Source organism: Medicago sativa, chromosome 6 (genome assembly GCF_051527215.1).
Source record: "Medicago sativa cultivar Bolivia chromosome 6, Bolivia_mono, whole genome shotgun sequence".
Taxonomy (NCBI): domain Eukaryota; kingdom Viridiplantae; phylum Streptophyta; class Magnoliopsida; order Fabales; family Fabaceae; genus Medicago; species Medicago sativa.
In genome coordinates this window covers 70650303-70670655 of record NC_140754.1, presented here as the reverse complement: position 1 = coordinate 70670655, position 20353 = coordinate 70650303, and the positions used below count along the sequence as shown (strand labels likewise).

The following is a 20353-nucleotide window of genomic DNA, read 5'->3' as shown; positions in this document are numbered from 1 at the left end:
CGTCATAATATTCCTAGGGTCCTAGAAGACCCCCAGAAGGACTCCAAAACCTCCTTAAAGGGCGTAGAGCCTCTAGAAGAGCATGGACGCCCTCCAGAAGGACCCCCCAGGGGCCGGCGCGCTCTGCTAAAGGCGTTGGCCCATTGGCCTTCTAGAAACCGCCTAAAACTCACATAAATACATAAATACCCTTGTTACTTGGGAACCAAGTAACCAAAGCCCGAAGCCCACGACAGGCTATAAATACCACTCTTGGGAGCATTCCCAAGGCATCTAATGACCAGTCTAACCGTAGCATACGATTCTGAACCCTAGAATCCCTTACCGTATTTTTTCCAGGAACAGTTGGTGCCGTCTGTGGGAAAAGGTAAAACTAACCTTGACCACGTTTCTGAATCGCAAATCGTGATTCGGGAAACCTAAAACTAGACCTCTGAATCGTAAAACCCCCTTACGATTTGGAAACCCCAACCCTTTTTCAACAAACCTAAATCGCACCTCACGTACGATTTAGAGAAAAGCCTTTCATCATGGCAACAGCCGAAGAGTTAGAATCCATGCGAACTCAACTCGCTCAATTACAAGATCGCAACGACGCCTTGCAGGCTTCGATGGAGAACATGCAACAGAAACAACTGGAGGAGAAAGAGGAATCGCACCATGGCGAGATGGACGATCCGAAACCACAACCCCCTGTCCGCCGAGATCTGGGGAGCGCCAGTTCCAGAAAACTTCAAACCGCCCCATCTCTCCGTCTTCGATGGGAAGAGCGACCCTATGGAGCACATCACGGCTTTCAACATTCGCATGTCCGTAGTCGGAGCCCCAGACTCCCTCAAGTGCAAGCTACTGGCGGGGACTTTTTCCGAAGCCGCCTTGTGATGGTACATGAACCTCCCCCATTTCTCTATCACTAGCTACCCGGACATGACAAGGAAACTCATCCAACAGTTCTCTGCCAGTCGCCATCGCAAAGTACCCGCAACCAGCCTCTTCAACGTTCGCCAGGGACACAATGAGTCCCTACGAGATTATCTGGCGAGATTCAACGACACGACCATAAAAGTCATCAATCCCAACCAGGAAGTATTTGTGGGCGCCTTCCAGAACGGTCTGAAGGCGGGACAGTTCAACGAATCTCTCGCTCAAAAGCCCGCCGATTCCATGGAGGAGATAATCGCCAGGGCAGATTGTTACATAAAGGGAGAGGAAAGCAACGCTGAGAAGAGGGCAAGGGACGCCAAGGAACGAACTTCTAATACGGAGGGGCGACCTTATCAACCATCGTCGAGTAGAGATCGAGCTCCTTACCGAAGAACTAATTACAGGCCTTACTCTTGTCCGGAGGAATTCACCCCCCTCAACACGAAGCCAGAACGCATTCTGAAGGAAGTCTACGAAGCCAAATTAATCCCAGATCCACCTTTACCACGATACGAGATCATGGGAAAAGACAAAAACAAATGGTGCAAGTATCATCGAATACGGGGGCATGACACTGATTCATGCATACACCTACGACAGGAAATAGAAAAGCTGATACAGAATGGGAAATTAAGAGGATACGCCTAGGACAGGAAGGGCGAGAACGAACAAAAGACGGAAAAGAAGAAGGACGAAGGGAGCGAAGGAAAGAGACACACGCTCAACACCGTTTCGGGCGGTTTCTCCGGGGGCGGAGAGTCCAATTCATCACAAAAGAAATACGTCAGGCAGGTAATGTTGTGCCAAGAATACGAGACCCCAGACTCTGGGCATGAACTTGATATCTCTTTCACTGCCAAGGATTTCCGAGACATCGTACCACACGACGACGACCTCATGGTTATCACTCTGCAAATTTTCAAGTGGGATGTGAAGAGGGTGTTGATCGACCCAGGAAGTTCGGCTGACATCTTATACTACGACACTTTCGATCGAATGGGATTGGACCCGAAACTGCTACAACCTTTCAAGGGAACCCTGGCAGGATTTACAGGCGAACAGGTACACGTAAGAGGTTACATCACACTCAAAACAACATTCGGGAGCGGCTCTCATGCAAAAACCATTCGAGTAAGGTACCTCGTCGTAAACTCGCCCAGCTCTTACAATATTATCATTGGTCGGCCCGCCTTCAACCTTTTGGGAGGTTTCCTGTCCACAAAGTTTTTGGTCATGAAGTATCCCTTGGATAATGGAAAGATTGGGACCATCCGAGATGACCAGAAAACCGCCAGAGAATGCTATCACAATAGCATGAGACTGCAGAAAACAAGGAAGAAGTCCAGTAACGAAGAAGCTCACGAGGTCAACATGATAGACCTCGATCCTAGAGAAGACTTCCAGCAAGAACGCCTCGAGCCCATAGAAGACTTGAAAGAAGTATCCATTAGTCCAGAAGCACATCAGACAACTAAGATCGGCACGTCTCTAAGCCAGGAAGAAGAGATCGCCCTCGTCAACCTACTACAGAGAAATCTGGATCTTTTTGCCTGACACCCATCCGAAATGCCAGGAATGGACCCTGATATTGCCTGCCACCATTTATCAATCAAGCCTGGAGTGAAACCGGTAGTACAGCGGAAGAGGAAGATGGGCGAGGAAAGAAGGAGAGCCGTGGACGACGAAGTTAAAAGATTAGTCGACGCCCGCTTCATCAGCGAAATAAAGTACCCAACATGGCTGGCCAATACCGTCCTCGTGAAGAAGGTGAACGGGAAATGGAGGATGTGCGTGGATTATACAGATTTAAACCTGGCATGCCCAAAGGATCCTTACCCGCTCCCAAACATCGACCATTTGATTGACAGCGCCTCAGGATACAACACCCTGAGCATCATGGACGCCTACTCTGGTTACAACCAAACACGAATGGACCCTTTAGACGCCCCCAAAACAGCCTTCATGACCAATACCAAGAATTACCACTACGAAGTCATGTCCTTTGGCCTGAAAAATGCTGGAGCCACTTTCCAAAGGTCTATGGACACCGCCTTCAAGCACCAGATAGGACGAAACCTGGAAGTGTACATCGACGATTTGGTAGCAAAAACAAAGGATGGACGTAGCCACACGGAAGATTAGGAAGAAATCTTAGGGCAAGTAAGAAAGTACAGAATTCGATTAAACCCAACAAAGTGTTCTTTCGGAGTGCAAGCTGGGAAATTCCTAGGTTTCCTCTTAACTAGGCGAGGTATCGAAGCAAATCCAGATAAGTGCCAGGCGATCATCAACATGAGAAGCCCGTCCAGCATAAAAGAAGTCCAACAATTGACAGGAAGGCTGGCCGCCCTGTCCCGCTTCTTGTCCTACGCTGGGGACAAAGCTTTCTCCTTTTTCGCTTCCATTAGAAAGAAAGAAAAATTTGAGTGGACACCAGAGTGTGAAGATGCCTTTCAACAGGTAAATTTTTTTTTATCTAGCCCGCCAGTCCTTCGGCGACCGAACCCAGATTCCATCCTTTTCCTATACTTGGCGATCTCCGCAAACGCTATGAGTACGGTATTGGTCGAGGACTCAGAGGAAGGAGAAAGGCCGATTTACTTCTTCAGCAGAGTATTCAAAGGCGCCGAGCTACACTACCAAAAGTTAAAGCGCCTGGCTCTGGCCGTAGTCGCCACAGCAAGGAAACTGCGTCCATATTTCCTAAGCCACAGAATCGTCGTAAAAACAGACTATCCCATCAGACAAGTGCTTGGGAAACCAGACCTGGCAGGAAGGATGGTCGCCTGGTCCATAGAACTATCAGAGTACGACCTCCAATTCGTACTAAGAGGAAGCATCAAGTCCCAGGTTTTAGCAGATTTCGTGGTAGAACTCACCTCCCCGTCCCAAGAAGAGGTTCCCTTTGTGTGGCTTTTATCCGTTGACGGCTCCTCCAACTCGAAGGGAAGTGGCGCAGGCATCATCCTAGAAGGTCCCGAAGATAGAACAATCCCTCATATTTGAATTTAAAGCAAGCAACAATCAGGCAGAATATGAGGCACTAATCGCCGGCATGACATTGGCACAGGAAATGGGAGCTGAAAACTTACGTGCAAAAAGCGATTCTCAGCTCGTGACGAGCCAAATTACGGGCGAGTACCAGACGAAGGACCCTCAACTCATCAAATATCTGGAAAAGGTACGAATCCTAGCCAAAAGATTCGTGTTCTTTGAAGTTGTCTACGTGCCACGAGAACAGAACTCCAGAGCAGATATACTGGCGAAGCTCGCCAGCACCAAACGACCGGGCAACAACAGAACCGTCATCCAAGGAGTAATCTCAGCGCCCAATATCAACTTTGAAATAGTTCACCACGTCGCCGAAGAAAACACCGGCTGGATGGAGCCACTACTTAGGTATCGCACCAGTTCTTTCACGCCCAAGAACAAGGATGAAGAGCTAATAGTCAGAAAGAGAGCTTCGAAGTTCGTTATCATCTCAGGTAAAATCTACAAGCGAGGTCGAACAACCCCCCTGTTACGTTGTTTAGCGGAGAGTGAGACCCACCTGGTGCTTCTCGAAGTTCATGAAGGCGTGTGCGGCAGCCACATAGGAGGGCGAGCTCTAGCTGCAAAGCTCCTCCGCGCAGGATATTACTGGCCCACCATGCTCCAAGACAGCTCAGACTTCGTGAAGAAATGCGACAAATGCCAAAGATTCTCCGATAAAAAGCACGCCCCAGCAGTAGAACTTACTTCAGTATACTCCCCCTGGCCTTTCCACAAATGGGCAGTTGACATTGTAGGACCTTTTCCTCTCGCCCCAGGACAACTGAAGTTCCTCATAGTAGGAGTCGACTACTTTACTAAGTGGATTGAAGCAGAAGCCGTCGCCAAAATAACAGCTGAGAGAGTCAAAAAAATTTACTGGAAGAAAATCATCTGCCGTTTCGGTCTACCCAAATTCATAGTATCTGATAATGGGACCCAATTCGCAAGCTCGTCCGTGGTAGAATTCTGCAAACACCTGGGAATACAGACAAAGTTCGTCTTAGTAATACACCCGCAAGCTAATGGGCAGGCCGAGTCAGCCAACAAGGTCATCCTCAACGGCATCAAGAAGAAGTTGGAGGTCGCCAAGAGTCTCTGGGCAGAACAGCTCCACGAGGTAAGTACATTTTCAATTTAATTTCTCCAAACTTCCAATAAAATGTGTCATGCGTATGAACGTCGCCCTGGTCAAAATAAGCACAGGTACTATGGTCCTACCACACTACGCCACACTCTTCGACAATGGAGACGCCGTTCACAATGGTCTACGGCGCAGACGCCATGCTCCCAGTAGAAATTGATACCCCCACTTGGCGGAGAGATACTTTTTCTGAAGAAGGTATCAAGATTTATATTTATTCATCTAACTTGTTGTTTCACAGGCAAACAGTTTTTCTTTTTACAGTTTTACTTCTTACGACTCCACCATATAAATTCATGAGTTATTTCTTTGAAAAGCTAATGAGATAGGTCTCGCGGTTAGCATGGATGTGATCGACGAGGTGAGAGAACAATCTCACATTAGAGAATTCGCCGCCAAACAAAGAGCAGCTCGCCGCTACAACTCAAAGGTAGCGTCCAGAGAAATGAAAGAAGGCGACCTCGTATTAAAGCAAGTGGTAGCCCCTACAAGGATAGGAAAATTGTTCCCCAACTGGGAAGGCCCATATCGAGTTCGAGAGAAATGTTCCCATGGAGCTTACAAATTGGAAGAACTGAGCGGAGAAGCTATTCCCCGCACTTGGAATATAGCTAATCTACGCCATTATTATAGTTGATTTTTTGCTTTTCTTTTCCTTTTTTCATAGTTTATCATCTTTTTGAATAAGGCTGGCCTAAGACCACCACTATGACTTGTGATTTCTTTGAATAAATTGAATAAACAGAAGGTTAGGGTAGCACTCTTTTCCCCTGCAAGGGCAGGGGTTTTTAACGAGGCGCCCTCTCCTTTTTTCAAAGTTGCTAGCTCCTACTGTTGCATGAAATGTCATTAATTTAAATGCAGGCTCGCCAGTTCCGTCAACCCTGGAAGGGCTCTGACGTAGATAATTAACTTCAACCCTGTAAGGGCTCTGATGCTCGCCAAAAATGCCAACCCTGTAAGTGCTCTGGCGGGGTTCGACTGAAAGTTCCGTCAACCCTGGAAGGGCTCTGACGTAGATAATCAACTTCAACCCTGTAAGGGCTCTGATGCTCGCCCAAAACGCCAACCCTGTAAGGGCTCTGGCGGGGTTCGACTGAAAGTTCCGTCAACCCTGGAAGGGCTCTGACGTAGATAATTAACTTCAACCCTGTAAGGGCTCTGATGCTCGCCCAAAACGCCAACCCTGTAAGGGCTCTGGCGGGGTTCGACTGAAAGTTCCGTCAACCCTGGAAGGGCTCTGACGTAGATAATTAACTTCAACCCTGTAAGGGCTCTGATGCTCGCCCAAAATGCCAACCCTGTAAGGGCTCTGGCGAGGTTCGACTGAAAGTTCCGTCAACCCTGGAAGGGCTCTGACGTAGATAATTAAACATCAACCCTGAAAGGGCTCTGATGGTCGCCCAAATGAGGGCTCGCATAGTTTTGATCAACGTAATGTTAACCTTAGAAAGGTTCCAATAAAATTTGTCAATAAAGACAATAAAGAGGGAAATCACGCAACATAAAGACAATAAAATAAAAACAAACAGCAGGCCCATTCGAGTGCGATCATATGATCAAAGTGCATCATGATTTAAAAACTAAAGAGTTCCCATACAAAATCCAAAAGGCAGAAAACAAAACGTTAAATTGTTCACGAAGGCACTATAGAAAGTCGCCATGATTTAAGATACAAAACCATAAAAATATCAGAACTAGCATAAATCATTCATCGTCAACAAGCTCGCCATCAATGATGACCTTAAAAGGGTCAAGCTCTTCCAGTTTGGCGTCAAGATTGAACAAAAGCACCTGCTCCTTAGCACGACTAAAGCCGTTTTCAAAGTATAGCGCAAGAGCTCGCCGTCCCTCATCCACCGCCGCTTCCGACTTCTCCAAAGCAGACTTAGCCTCGTTCCTCTCCGCCTCTGCCTCCTCTTTTGCTTTCTTCATTTCTTCCAGAGCGTCTTCAGCAGCTGTTTTATCCTTCAACGCCTTCTTCAGGCGGCCATCTAGTCCGGTGGATTTGTGTTTCCACTTCTCGACGTCCTCCGCAGCATCTTTGTACTTCTTCTCCACCAGATCCTGTTTCACCTCTAGACAGTGACTCAGCAGCAAGGTCCTCAAGGCAGCAGTGCCAATATCGGCCACCAAGTCGCTGCACTTGGCTTTTACCCCAGCTTCAACATCAACCTTCGCAAATGGCACTTGCTCTTTCAGGTACCTACAAGCCGCCAGACCGCAATAAGTCACCTCTCGCCAGACAGATAAAGAAAATCGACTAAAAGGCACTCAAAAATACTAACCGACGAATGTCGAACTCCGAATGCCAAAAGGATTCCATAACCTCGTCATTCAGCGACGTCCCACCAACTTCCTTCCCCGTCGGGGGGCGGCCTCCTGCACCCTTAGCCCCTCGGACTGTTCTTGATTTTTTGGATGATGATGGAGATTCGACGGAAACAAGGGTGTGTTCCCCCCAGCGCCCTCCAGGTCATCCACCTCAATGACCCCAGCATCCCCCTTTCCAGAAGGTTCTTTACGCTTTAGCCTCCTTAAGGAGACGCCCGCCGAGCCACTGGATACATAACCATCAGGATTCTTGCTCTTCTCCAGTTCGGCGAGATACTTCCTCATCTCCGCTCCAGTAAGGGGCAACATCTCCTCTGAAAAGAAAATCAAGTGCATCTAGTTATTAAAAACATGTGATAATCCTTGAACGAAGCAACATAAATTATTAAGGAAACACTCACGTAAATAAGCATTCAGACGAACCACGTCGCCCTCCCTATTTAACAGCTCATGAATATTGGTTAAAGGGGCCACCTCCAAGAAGTCCACAAGTGCGCTCTCATAGGGCGACATGGCGTCACAATCATAACCTTTCACAGCCAAAGGAGTGCTAGTCCACCTAAGTGGAAACTTCGGTACTCCATTCATCAACACGGAAGATGTAGAACATTCCGGTGCACCCTGTACCCTAACAAATGTATCTCGCCATTCTTTCTTAAAGTTACTGGCATAAGTAGGAAAAAGCCTTTTTCCAGAATGGGCCGAAATAGAGATCCACGTACCCTTGTTAACATCTTTGGTCCCATAGAAGTTGAAGAACACGCCAACAGCAGGCTCGAGACCCAGAGACTTGCACAGAACCTCGATGCCGCGAATAAACGCCCAACTGTTAGGGCGTATTTGAGTAGGCGCCACATTGAGGAGCCTCAAGACGTCCATCTCGAAGGGTGTGAAAGGAATTTTCACGCCGAACTCCTCCAAAACCGCGATATAGACGAAGTAGGATTCGTCGCCCTCGCCCATCATCTCTTGATCACAAGCACGCTTATCAGGATCACAGGACAATAAAACCACGTCCTCCTCTCGTCCAGTCGCAGAGATATTAAACTTGCTCCTAAAGCAGTCAAGAGCAGAAACATCAACGTACAATGACTCTTCCAACCGCACTTCCTCGGCAAATGGGGCCATTTCTGCTAACCTAGAAGCGTTTTCGTCTCCAACCAACCCTAAGGGAGCCTGAAACGGACGAATCTCCCGGCACTCGTCCTCCTTATGATTCGTCCCTGAAGTGGCAGACAAGAACACACAGTCACTATCACTACCTGAATTGGCGCTAGATTCACTAGACAAATCGCTAAACAACTCCTCCCCGAATAAACCGTCATAATAAGTATCTCAATTTATCATCCCATCAGGACCAGTGGCATGTTTCAAGCATTCCTTCCTCAAACGATTTTTCTCAACGGGATCAATGGGTGGAACCAATCTCCCTTTCTCATCGCACTCCCTAATCAACACCATACCTAATTTTGACCCCTCACGAAGCGTAACAATAAAGTAAAATTTGAGAGAAGTTAAGGAATTGAGAAATACTTGTGAAGGGAAAATAGAAAAATCTGCTGAAGCCGCTTAAGCCGGAAGGGAGTTAGAAGAAGGTAGCTTGAACACCGCAAACGGAAGCAGAGAAATGAAAATGAGTGAAAAGCCAAACACGTCCTTTAAAAAGGTAAGATCGCCTCGGGAAGCGTGTCTGGGACGATTGAGTGGAACAACGTCATTAGATCTTGACTCGTGGCGATCATCGAGGACGAGGAGAATACGAAACGGTTAGACGGCGAGCTATCGTTGTCAAGATCGCCACACGAAAAACGTCGCCAAAACTCCAAGTAAGGCCCTACGCGTAAATCAGTGATCGCCCAAAACTGACATCAGGCGTACTCATCACTTCGCCTTGTCCCAAGACTTGTGCTTGGGGGGCTGTGGACCGTCATGATATTCCTAAAGACACTTAAATGACCTCCAGAAAGTCCCCTCCTTTGTCATCATCACTTCGCCTTGTCCCAAGACTTGTGCTTGGGGGGCTGTGGACCGTCATAATATTCCTAGGGTCCTAGAAGACCCCCAGAAGGACTCCAAAACCTCCTTAAGAGGCGTAGAGCCTCCAGAAGAGCATGGGCGCCCTCCAGAAGGACCCCCCAGGGGCCGACGCGCTCTGCTAAAGGCGTTGGCCCATTGGCCTTCTAGAAACCGCCTAAAACTCACATAAATACATTAATACCCTTGTTACTTGGGAACCAAGTAACCAAAGCCCGAAGCCCACGGCAGGCTATAAATACCACTCTTGGGAGCATTCCCAAGGCATCTAATGACCAGTCTAACCCTAGCATACGATTCTGAACCCTAGAATCCCTTACCGTACTTTTTGCAAGTACAATAGGCTTGGGCGTCTCCCTCTAGCCTTGTACCTGCATTGTTTATCAAGCACATCTCCAAACCATCATGTGTAGTTGATGCTAAAGAGCATTCTTTCACACAACAGTTGATTATATCTAACATGCAACAAGAGTTCTTAATGGAAGGACTTTTCATTAGGTTAGGAAGTTTAAATTGAATAGTTTCTTTACCAACATTAAATGCCAATTTACCATGCTTAACATCAATTATGGCCCCCGCGGTAGCAAGGAAAGGCCTTCCCAAAAGAATCAGCACTTGGTTGTCCTCCTCCATTTCCATCACAACAAAATCAGCGAGGATGTAAATCTCTCCTACTTTGACTGGGACATCCTCTATAATTCCAGTTGGATACTTAATAGAACGGTCTGCTAATTGTAGGGTCATTCTTGTTGGCTTAAGTTCCCCTATGCCCACTCTCTCATAAAGGGATAACCACATCAAACTGACACTAGCTCCTAAGTCACACATTGTTTTTTTCACTATATCGGACCCTATCACAAAAGGTATGGAAAAGCTCCCTGGGTCCTTAAGCTTGGGTGGCAATTTGTTTTGAATGATGGTACTACACTCTTCCGTAAGGTTAACTGTCTCATCCTTCTCAATCTTCCTTTTTTTAGAAAGAATTTCTTTTAAAAATTTAGCATAGGTAGGCATGTGAGTTAGAACTTTGGTGAAAGGCACATCAATCTAGAGTTAATTCATCATTTCAATGAATTTCTTAAATTGCTTATCTAGCTTAGACTTAGAAAACCTTTGTCGAAAATGAATCTTTGGCTTAAAGGGGGTGGTGTAATCGTCTTGTCGTTTTCTTCCCTAGTTTCCTCACCTTGTGGCTCGCTACTCTTCTTCTCAATCTCACTAGGCTTAGCTTTCCTTACGGGGTCCTATAGTTGCCTACCATTCCTAAGTGTAACAACATTCATTTTGTTAATTTTAGGTTGGCTAACCTCCTGAACGACTTGGGAGATTTGAGTCTCTAAGAGTTAGTTTTGAGAGAAAATGGAATCTACCTTTGACGTAAGCTTAGCAAGAGAGTCGTTCAAAAGTCCATTTGATTTTTAAGCTCTTGGAGTTGTTCAGATTGATTTGTAAAATAACTTTATATTAAAAGTTCCAAGCTAGACTTTTGAGCGAATCTTTGGACGTTTGCATAACTGGGTGGTGTTGTTTGTCCTAAGGGTTTTTGAGGATTTTTATAAAAGTTTTGGGGTTGCCTCATCCCTTGGTTGTATTGAACAAAATTTATTTGCTCAACACTCTCAACAGCGCTACCTAGTTGGCATTCAATGCTACTATGACCAAATATACCACAGGTTCCACAAGAAGATGAAATAGAAGTAGGTATGATAGCACTAACATTCATTTTGTCAAATTTTAGTATGAGTGCGTCAACTTTAGCATCTAGATGATCAAGGGAAGAAATTTCATATATACCTGCCTCCTTTTCAGAGGGTGAAGAGACGGCGGTGGCTCTCACATCGGTCCACTGATAATAGTTCTAAGTCATGTCTTCAATCAAGGCATATGTTGTTGTAAAATCCTTGTTCATTAGAGCTCCACCTGCAGCTGCATCAACAATTATTTTTGTGGTATATGATAGACCGTTATAAAAAGTGTGGATAATTAGCCACCTCTCTAAACCATGGTGGAGACAAAGTCTAAACATTTCCTTCAAACGCTCCCACGCAACATAAAGAGATTCCCCATCTTTTTTAGTGAATTGGTAGAGTTTCTCCCTTAGTTGAGCGGTTTTAGAAGGGGGAAAGAATCGAGTAAGGAATGCTTGCCTCATTTGATCCCATGAAGTGATGGAACCAACATCCAAAGAATAGAACCAAGTGCTAGCTCTATCCCTTAAGGAAAAGGGAAAAAGGTGCAACCTTACGACCTCTTGGTTTTCTTTATAGGTTACATCGAGTCTTAAGAAAGTTAAAATATGCAGATTTGGATCCTCAGTGGGTGATCCAGAAAACTGGTTTTGCTGAACCAAGTTAAGGAGTGCAGGTTTGATTTCAAAATTGTTCCCCTCAACCGTTGGGTATACAATAATAGCATGTGGCTCTTCCGTAGAAGGGGTTGCATACTCCTTAAGAGTGTGTTCCTCAGCCATGTCATTATTATTTTGTGCCTCCCAAGAAGTTAACGGTAAAAAGAAGAAAGAAGAAAGAAGAAGGAAAAAAGTAAAAGAAAAAAAAAAAGAATTCTAACCACTACTAAAAAGCTAATTAAATGGGTTAACTCCCCGACAGCGGCGCCAAAAACTTAATAGTAAATCCGCAAGTGCATGGTTTATTGGTGTAGTAATAAAAGAGTATCGTTCCGACAGGGAGTTGGTTAATTCAATTAACTTTTAAGGATGACTAGAAAGAAGTTCAGTTGTAAAGATTAGATTTTTAACGGTTGAAAATAATAATAATAAGGCACCTTGTGATTATTGGTTCATGTTGATGACAAAACCTTCACAAACCAAACCCTAAACCTAGAACTTTATGTTGGACCCACTTTCTAAAGACAAGTTTCTCTTAAGTCTATCACATCTCCTTTTGGTTTCAGTGAGTGTGTTCCTCTAGCAACCGCGCCTATTCTCGTCGTTGATTGCTATTGGAATCCTTGAAGAACGAAACTTATTTGTCTCAAGGTTTGCTAGACTATTCTCATGTTTTGCAATCCTTGTCTAATCTCACTTGTTCCAATAACAAAACTTCTTCTTTCGATGCTTCGCTTTGATATTTGTGATGATGAATTAACAAATACTAAGCCTCCGCTATCGCTTTATGAGTTTGATATTTGTGAATTCATTATAAAAACGGTGAAATTATATTAGAAAGTAGATTTACATAAAATTAGGGTTCGAGCCTTGATTTGATTAGGATTAGGTCATTAGACTTCTCCAACAACCCCAAGACAAGAAGAGTCTACTCACTCATGTTCATCGTAGACATAGAAGAGAAAAATAAGAACATAAATAAAATAACAAGAAAATAAAAGAATAACTTTTATTAAAGAAAACAATTGTCACTATTGAATTCCAAGAACAAAAGATGATTGTTATGATTGCTAACTACTCTATTTATAGTCTATAACTACTTAAGCCCCAAGAAATACATCAATAGAATGTTCCACAAGAAACCATGGGCTTTAGGTCAGAAATAAACTAAAATAGGTGGCTTGTAGAAGAAGCAAAAGCAACAAAAAGTTGTCTGGAGGGGTGGCACGACCGTGCCTCTACAAGCACGGCCATGCCATTGCTAGGCACGGCCATGCCTGATAAAATTGTCCAGAATCTTCAAATTTTTGGCACGAATCAGCTCCAAATAACCTTTCTTTTTCTCCAAGACAATCATTGAAATATTTGTTCCTGAAATAAAATAACTTGCAATTGAAGTAAAATAGCTCTAAAAAGGAAATTAAAACATATTAAATCCAAATAAAATAAACTTAAATATTATATTAAAATCACTAATTATTGACTCATCATGAACCGTATTCAAATTCTCCAAAACATTAGATGGATTATTATGGAGGCATTCCATATGGTTGGTTCTTAAGATTTGAAGGATCAAAGGACCATGGATTTTGAACTAACGGATTACCAAAATTCGCGTTAGATGGTGTAACCGCTGCAACCATCGAATTTGTAATGGGAACGGTTGATGATATATGAGCGGGAATTGTTGCCCCCACCGTTTCATCAAAGTTTGCGCCATGAGATGGCGTTGTTTGTGGACTTTGTTGTGGATTTACATTTAATGATGAATTATCCATAGATGCCCTTGTTGGGCTTGATGGAGGATCATTACTGCGAGTAGAGCGTACCATTTCTGGAAGTTTCTTTCTACTCCTCAAGAAAATACACAACAAAAATACCAAAATTTGAACAAAAGGAACGACTTTGAACAAGAACACAAACCGACCCACTGAGCGTGCCAATTTGTTTACCATGGATTTTGGTAAACTACTGAACTGATTTAAAACAAGGGCGAGCAAGATCAACCAGCAAATCTCAAGAACTTTTGTGTTTGATTGTTCAAATGCGTGTGGTGACTGATCTAGCGAACTATGAATATAACCGTCGAAATCCAGAAACAGGGTAAAGGCCCATCGAGATGATCTTCAAGGGAACGATGCTAAGGCTTGAAAGTAAAGATTAAAAGGAAAAAAGGGAGTCTGAAAGACTAAAAAGACTAACTAGAATTGCATTAAAATGAAAGTAAAGTGGTGCACAGAGTCATACATTTGCAACTTGTTTACTCGTTTCTTCTGAAGCACAGATAGTTTGAGTGTGTAAGTTTTGGGTGTATGCGAATTGTGACCCATTTTCCATATAGGAAAATTCTACTTATACTAAGTAACTGCCTACAGACATGTTCGAGACGTAACTGCTAATAACTGCTATAGACGTGTTTGAATTTCAAATAACTTCACTTCGACGAGAAACCGCTTCTCAGCTCCTCTTTTGGACGCCAGTCTTCCTTCATCATCTTTTTCGCTTCGTTGAACCATCCTCTCGATTAGCACATCTTTTGGACTTCCCTTCGACAATCGAACTTGAAACCCGAGCTTGCTTCTTCCTCTTCTATATCTGGGTCAAACCTTGTTGACCACATTTATTATAGCCTGTTGAAAATACAGGCTAACAAGTGGGCATGCAATGGCTAAGAAGTTATTGAGAGCAGGCTATTATTGGATGACGATGGAAGCTGATTGTTACAAACATACCAAAAAGTGTCATAAGTGTCAGATCTATGCCGATAAGATTCATGTGCCGCCAACTGCACTCAATATTCATTCATCTCCGTGGTTGTTTTCTATGTGGGGCATTGACATAATCAGTATGATCGAACCAAAAGCTTCAAATGGGCACCACTTCATTCTAGTAGCTATTGACTATTTCCATATTTGGGTTGAAACTGCATCTTACGCCAATGTGACCAAGCAAGTAATGGTTAAATTTATCATGAATCAAATCATTTTCTGCTACGGTGTCCCTAGCAGAAACATTACGGACAATGGGACGAATTTGAACAACAAGATGATGAAGGAGTTGTGTGATGGTTTCAAGATCGAGTAACATAATTCTTCACCTTACAGACCTCAGATGAATGCTGCTGTCGAGGCTGCAAACAAGAACATAAAGAATATTGTCTAGAAGATGGTGGTGACTTAAAAGGATTGGCATGAGATGCTTCCATTTGCATTACATGGGTATCGTACAACCATACGCACATCGACAAGGGCAACCCCTTTCTCTTTGGTATATGGTATGGAGGAAGTGCTCCCCGTGGAAGTTGAGGTTCCTTCAATGAGAGTCCTAATGGAAGCTGAGTTGTCAGAAGCTGAATGGGTTCAAAGTAGATATGACCAATTGAATCTGATTGAAGAAAAGCGCATGACAGCCCTGTGTCATGGACAACTATATCAGAAGAGGATGAAGCAGGATTTCAACAAGAAAGTTCGTCTCCGTTAATTCAAAGAAGGTGATCTTGTGCTAAAAAAGATCTTAACTTTCCAGCCTGACTCCAGGGGCAAGTGGACGCCTAACTGTGAAGGTCCGTATGTTGTTAAAAGAGCTTTCTCTGGTGGTGCCATGACTCTTCAAACCATGGATGGTGAAGAACTTCCAAGTATTGTAAACGCGGATGCAGTCAAGAAATATTTTGTCTAAAACTTATAAGAACAACTCGGTAAGTCGAAAACCCAAAAAGGGCGACTTAGGCAAATATGAGCGTCTCGGTAGACTGAAAACCCGAAAGGGCGGTCCAGGCAAAAGTTAGAGACATTGAACAGAAAATGATTATCCTGATAGGCTGAAAATCAAAAAGGGCGGTCTATACAAAAGTTAAGGATTTAAAAAAGACAAAGTAACTGCATCCGATCAAGTACAATCCTCTTGGGGCATAATTGCTATCAAAGAAACTCGAATCTGAAGCATCAAAGCAGCTGAATTCAAAGTTGTTAGGGAGAATAGGGTTATGAAATTCAATGTACCTCTCCCATTTTAAATTACCATTTTTCAAACTTTGTAAAAATCTTTGGAGTTATGCCATTGGCAGACCACCATTCAATCAATGAAATTTGAGCCTGTGCCCCTTTACTTGAAATTCCCATTTATTCCATTTTTCAAATTTCTTCTATTTTTGAAGCAAAATTCTTAAAACTTTTTTTCATGTCTCTTAAAAGCATAAACAAATAAGTATATCTTAAGACTCGTGAGTAAAAGAGGCATGCGTCAACATTCTCCTCAAGAGCGGTTAAGCTCATCCAAAAAAGCATGGCTAAGCACTGTGGGAAGATTTCAAAAAAAAGAGAGAAAGAATAAATATAAAGAGAAAAGCTCGATAAGCTGAAAACCTGAAAAGGCGGCTTAGGCAATAGAGAGTGCCTCGGTGGACTGAAAACCCGAAAGGGCGGTCCAGCCAAAAATTAGGGAAACAAAAAAGGAATATACTCCCGGTGGATTGAAAACCCGAAAGGGCGACCCAGGCAAATGTTGGGGATTCAAAAAGAAAAAGAAAAAACAAAAAAAGGCATGACGACTAAAAGTGTGTCAATGGAAGACCACTCTGCTCCGGTTTACAAATGGCGACTTCTTCCAGACTTTTGATTAACAATGAGCTTTCTCCCTAGGAGGCATCAATTGCTATTTTGTCCCGGATTTTACCTCGCTAGTAGCTCGATTTGTCCCCAATGATACCATCTCGAATGAAGATTGTCGAGTGTTGGTATTGCGATGTCAGTCCACTTCCCATATTACCTCTCTTGTCTCGTTTCATCGAGTCACCTGTCATATACAGTTTATACAGTCGTACAAGTTGCACGTTCATACATTCATACATTAATACTTTAATACTTTCATATATTCATACATTCGTGCGTTCACAACATATGCACAACATCAATTCACGCATGGTCGCATCAGTCACCCAGAGTCTTGTTTGGTCGTATCCCTTCAGTTTGGTCCCATGATGAGTCATTAATTAGAACTATTTTACTTCAATTGCAATTTATTTAATTTCGGGAACAAATATTTCAAAGATTGAGTCTTGGAGCAAAAAAAAGGAGATTTGGAGCTGATTTGGGGCAAAAATATGAAGATTATGTGCAAAAATATTAGACACAACCCGTGCCTCTACAATTTAAAGCCAACAAAGCTGCCAGAGACCCGTGCCTCCAGTGGCACGGTCGTGCCTCCACCACAGCACTTCTTTTGATGCTTTTCCTTCTCGAAAAGCTGCCTATTTAGTCTATTTATGACCTAAAGCCCATAGTTTCATGTGGAATATTCTATTGATGTATTTTTGGGGCTTAAGTAGTTGTAGACTATAGATAGAATAGCTAGCAAACATATTGAATTATCTCTTGTTCTTGGAAATTAATAGTGACAATTGTTTCCTTTGAATAAAAGTTCATCTTTATTTTATTTTATTTTATTTTATTTTATTTTATGTTCTTCTTCTTCTTGTTCCCTTCTATGTCTACAATGAACATGTGTGAGTAGACTCTTCTTGTCTTAGGATTGTTGGATGAGTCTAATGACCTAATCCCTATCTGACCAAGCCTCGAACCCTAATTTTATGTAAATCTATTTTCTAATCTAATTCACCGTTTCTATAATCAATAACAAGTATTAATCGAATGATCGAAAGATGAAGTTCTGAGGTAATGTTGTGCCCCAGATGTAGTTCAGTATTTGACAAAGAGGCTACCAAAAGTCTTGAAAATGTTGTTCCAGAATCTAAGAATAGATGAAAGTGGTCTGCTGATCATAGACCAATGTTCTCTTTTACTAGGAGTTATATCCCTTTCATCAATAACTCTTCGACCACCAATTATGTTAATAAGAATGGTTGAGAAAAAGCTTATGTGCCCTGAACTAAGGCACCTATATAGAAATGGGTTCAATCGACCTATACAGAATTCTAAAACACTCGAAGTACCGGCGCGAGAGAAAAAAGTCATAAAGAATATATGTATAGGATTTTTTGAACCACCTGTATTTTCAATGCACTTGCATTTGTATTTTTTCTTTTCTTTAAGTTTTTTCAATTTAAACTTAATGCACCTTTATCGCATTTAAAACCTGATGAAAGACGCCACACGACCTCGTCCCGTTTGTTAAGCAACCTACGAACTCGATGAACACACAACAACCGAATGTACAACATGTCCTAGGATCTCTGGTTTGGTCCTTCTTGTTATAATCAAAACCATTCGGTATTTGTTTACCAAAAACACCGGTAAACATGTGCTTAAATTTTATAGTTGTTGATGTTGGTAAGTTGTTTTGATGATTTTTGCTTATTTGAGTGTAAATCATGAATTGATGAGTGATTATTGTGCAAACATGTTTAAATTCACTTTAAAAATGTTTGATTACGTTTGAATGTTGATGGGGTTTGAATTGGTGTGGTTATTTGTGAAGTTTGAAAGAAAAATGAGAAAATTGTGGGTTTTGGTGAAAAATGAACATAATGATGATTTTGATGAGAATTGATGAGAATTAATAAATAGGTTTAGGGACTGAATTTGGGTCAAAGGGGATCAAAACCAATGGAGTGGGTTCCCGAAAGGAAACCCAAGAACAGGCTTCCTGTTCTGGTGCAGCTGGCCAGGCGAGTTGCCCAGTTTAGCACCCATGTTCTTGGTTGTTTTGGGTACTTCGGGGCCGATCCAGACTTCCCAAACTGATTATTTTTGATGTATTTGTTGTCATGCTTTCTAAACCTTTGGAAACATCAATCGAATTAGATTGAACTTGGTTTTGTGAATCAAATCAAACTTTTTTGAAAAATGTTCAAGAACACATAATTTTCCGAAACTCGTTTTTCTCAAAGGAAAATGGTAGGGTTAGGGTTTTTTACTGTAACTATGATTTATGAAATGGTTTTGGATGGTTTCCTTGAGCTTTAACTTGGTTTTACTTTGAAATTGTGATTCTTTTTGAAAAAGGCTTAATAGCAGTTTTAGCCCCCTAACTTTTCTAAAGTTGTGATTTTGGCTCCCTAAGAAAAAAAAACTACAAAACCACCCCCTAAGTTTTGCATTTGTGGCAGTTTTGGCCCCCAAGGCCAATTTTGACTCGGTCTACACTAACGTGGCCCTCTAAGTGAGGTGCCACATGTTTTTTTTTTTTTTTGCCTTGGGGGGCCAAAACTGCTACAGTTGCAAAACTTAGGGGGCAGTTTTGTAGTTTCTTTTCTTAGGTGGCCAAAATCGCAACTTCGTGAAAGTTAGGGGGCTAAAACTGCTATTAAGCCTTTGAAAAATGATAAAATGAAACGAAATTAGTGAAATTTTGGAATCAGTTGGAATTGGCCTATGATTCTTATATGCATATGCTACTGTGATTATATGTTAGTAATTTATATGCTTGGTTGAGGTGTTTGATCATGTTTACCTTGTTTTGTGGAATTACTGAGAAAATGTATAAAGTGGTGAAAATAGACGAACTTTGTTAAAATGTTGTTTCATGACCGGATAAATTGCAATTGGTTTTATGTTCATGATAATATGATAGAATAATAATGAATCAATGTTGGTTGGGTGTTTAATGTGATGAATATCATGTTGTGGTCAAGTGTCCGTCTTTATGTGAAATGTGATTCTTGAAACCTTGTCGTTTCTTTTAGGTGATTGTGATTGATGATGTATATGATAATGATTTTAATGATGGTGATGAGGGCATAGTTGTCCATGACACAAGTGCTTCAATTCAAGGGCTATGAGGACCAATGACAAGGGCAAGGACCAACAAAGCTAAGGAGGCCCCAACTCAATTGGTGGATAAAGTCTTGGAGTTCAAACCTACACTAGAAAGCATGGAGAGTAAAATGGTCATGTCCATCAAACCATTGGAGGAGGGGTGGGGCGCATCTCTTGCTGCCCATTTTATTTAGTTGTTTTTGTTATGTTGTAATAAAAAGTGCAAGGGACCAATTTTGACCCAAAAACACTAAGTTTGGTTATTTTGTGTGTTTAATCCATTTTAAAGATTCCAATGCTTTAAATGGAATGTTTGGTGTGTTTATTTCGTGCAAATAAGGTGTTAAACACAAGAGGAGTGCAAAGAGATCAACAAACATTTAATGGAGAGAGAAATGGGCACAAGACTTAAGAAAAAAGAGTAAATGGAGGTGCACAACATCCAAATCCATCAAGAGCTATTATTCAGATTTTCAATGGTGGAATAAACGTATAATCATCAACAAAATTGAAACTGCCATCTCTCATTCATTATAGTTCAGTTTGCATTCATTTTGTAATGTTTTTGTAACAATTCAGCCTATGCATTAATTTTAGAGTTATTGGCTGAATGTTAAGAGTTTTATTTGCATTTTCCTTGTAATCTAACGTGTTCACCTTGCCTATAAAAGGTGGCACATAATTTAAAGATAGATGAATTTTGATTAAAAAAAAAAGTGAGCATTGCTCTTTTGGTTCTGGATTGGACCAAGTTTTGATCTTATCAAGAATCCTTTCTTGTGGTGATTTTCATTTTCAAAGACTTATCACTTTCTTGGACTAGAA

At 42.3% G+C, this 20353-nt stretch overlaps 1 protein-coding gene and 1 non-coding gene across 2 annotated transcripts; both read left to right on the top strand.

The window, feature by feature from the left end:
• Positions 1-927: 927 nt before the first annotated feature.
• On the top strand, positions 928-1572 carry LOC146916587 (uncharacterized). Its single transcript, XM_085721677.1, has one exon. It carries the CDS (start codon positions 928-930, stop codon positions 1570-1572), a length of 645 nt encoding a protein of 214 aa, XP_085577803.1.
• A 9891-nt stretch (positions 1573-11463) lies between these two features.
• Positions 11464-11570, top strand: LOC146916586 (small nucleolar RNA R71). The gene has a single exon (XR_015017167.1). It is a non-coding gene; the product is annotated as a small nucleolar RNA R71 (small nucleolar RNA).
• Positions 11571-20353: the final 8783 nt, after the last annotated feature.

Coding starts and splice junctions, on each gene's coding strand:
- LOC146916587 (XM_085721677.1), top strand. CDS start 928: ATGACAAGGAAACTCATCCAACAGTTCTCTGCCAGTCGCCATCGCAAA.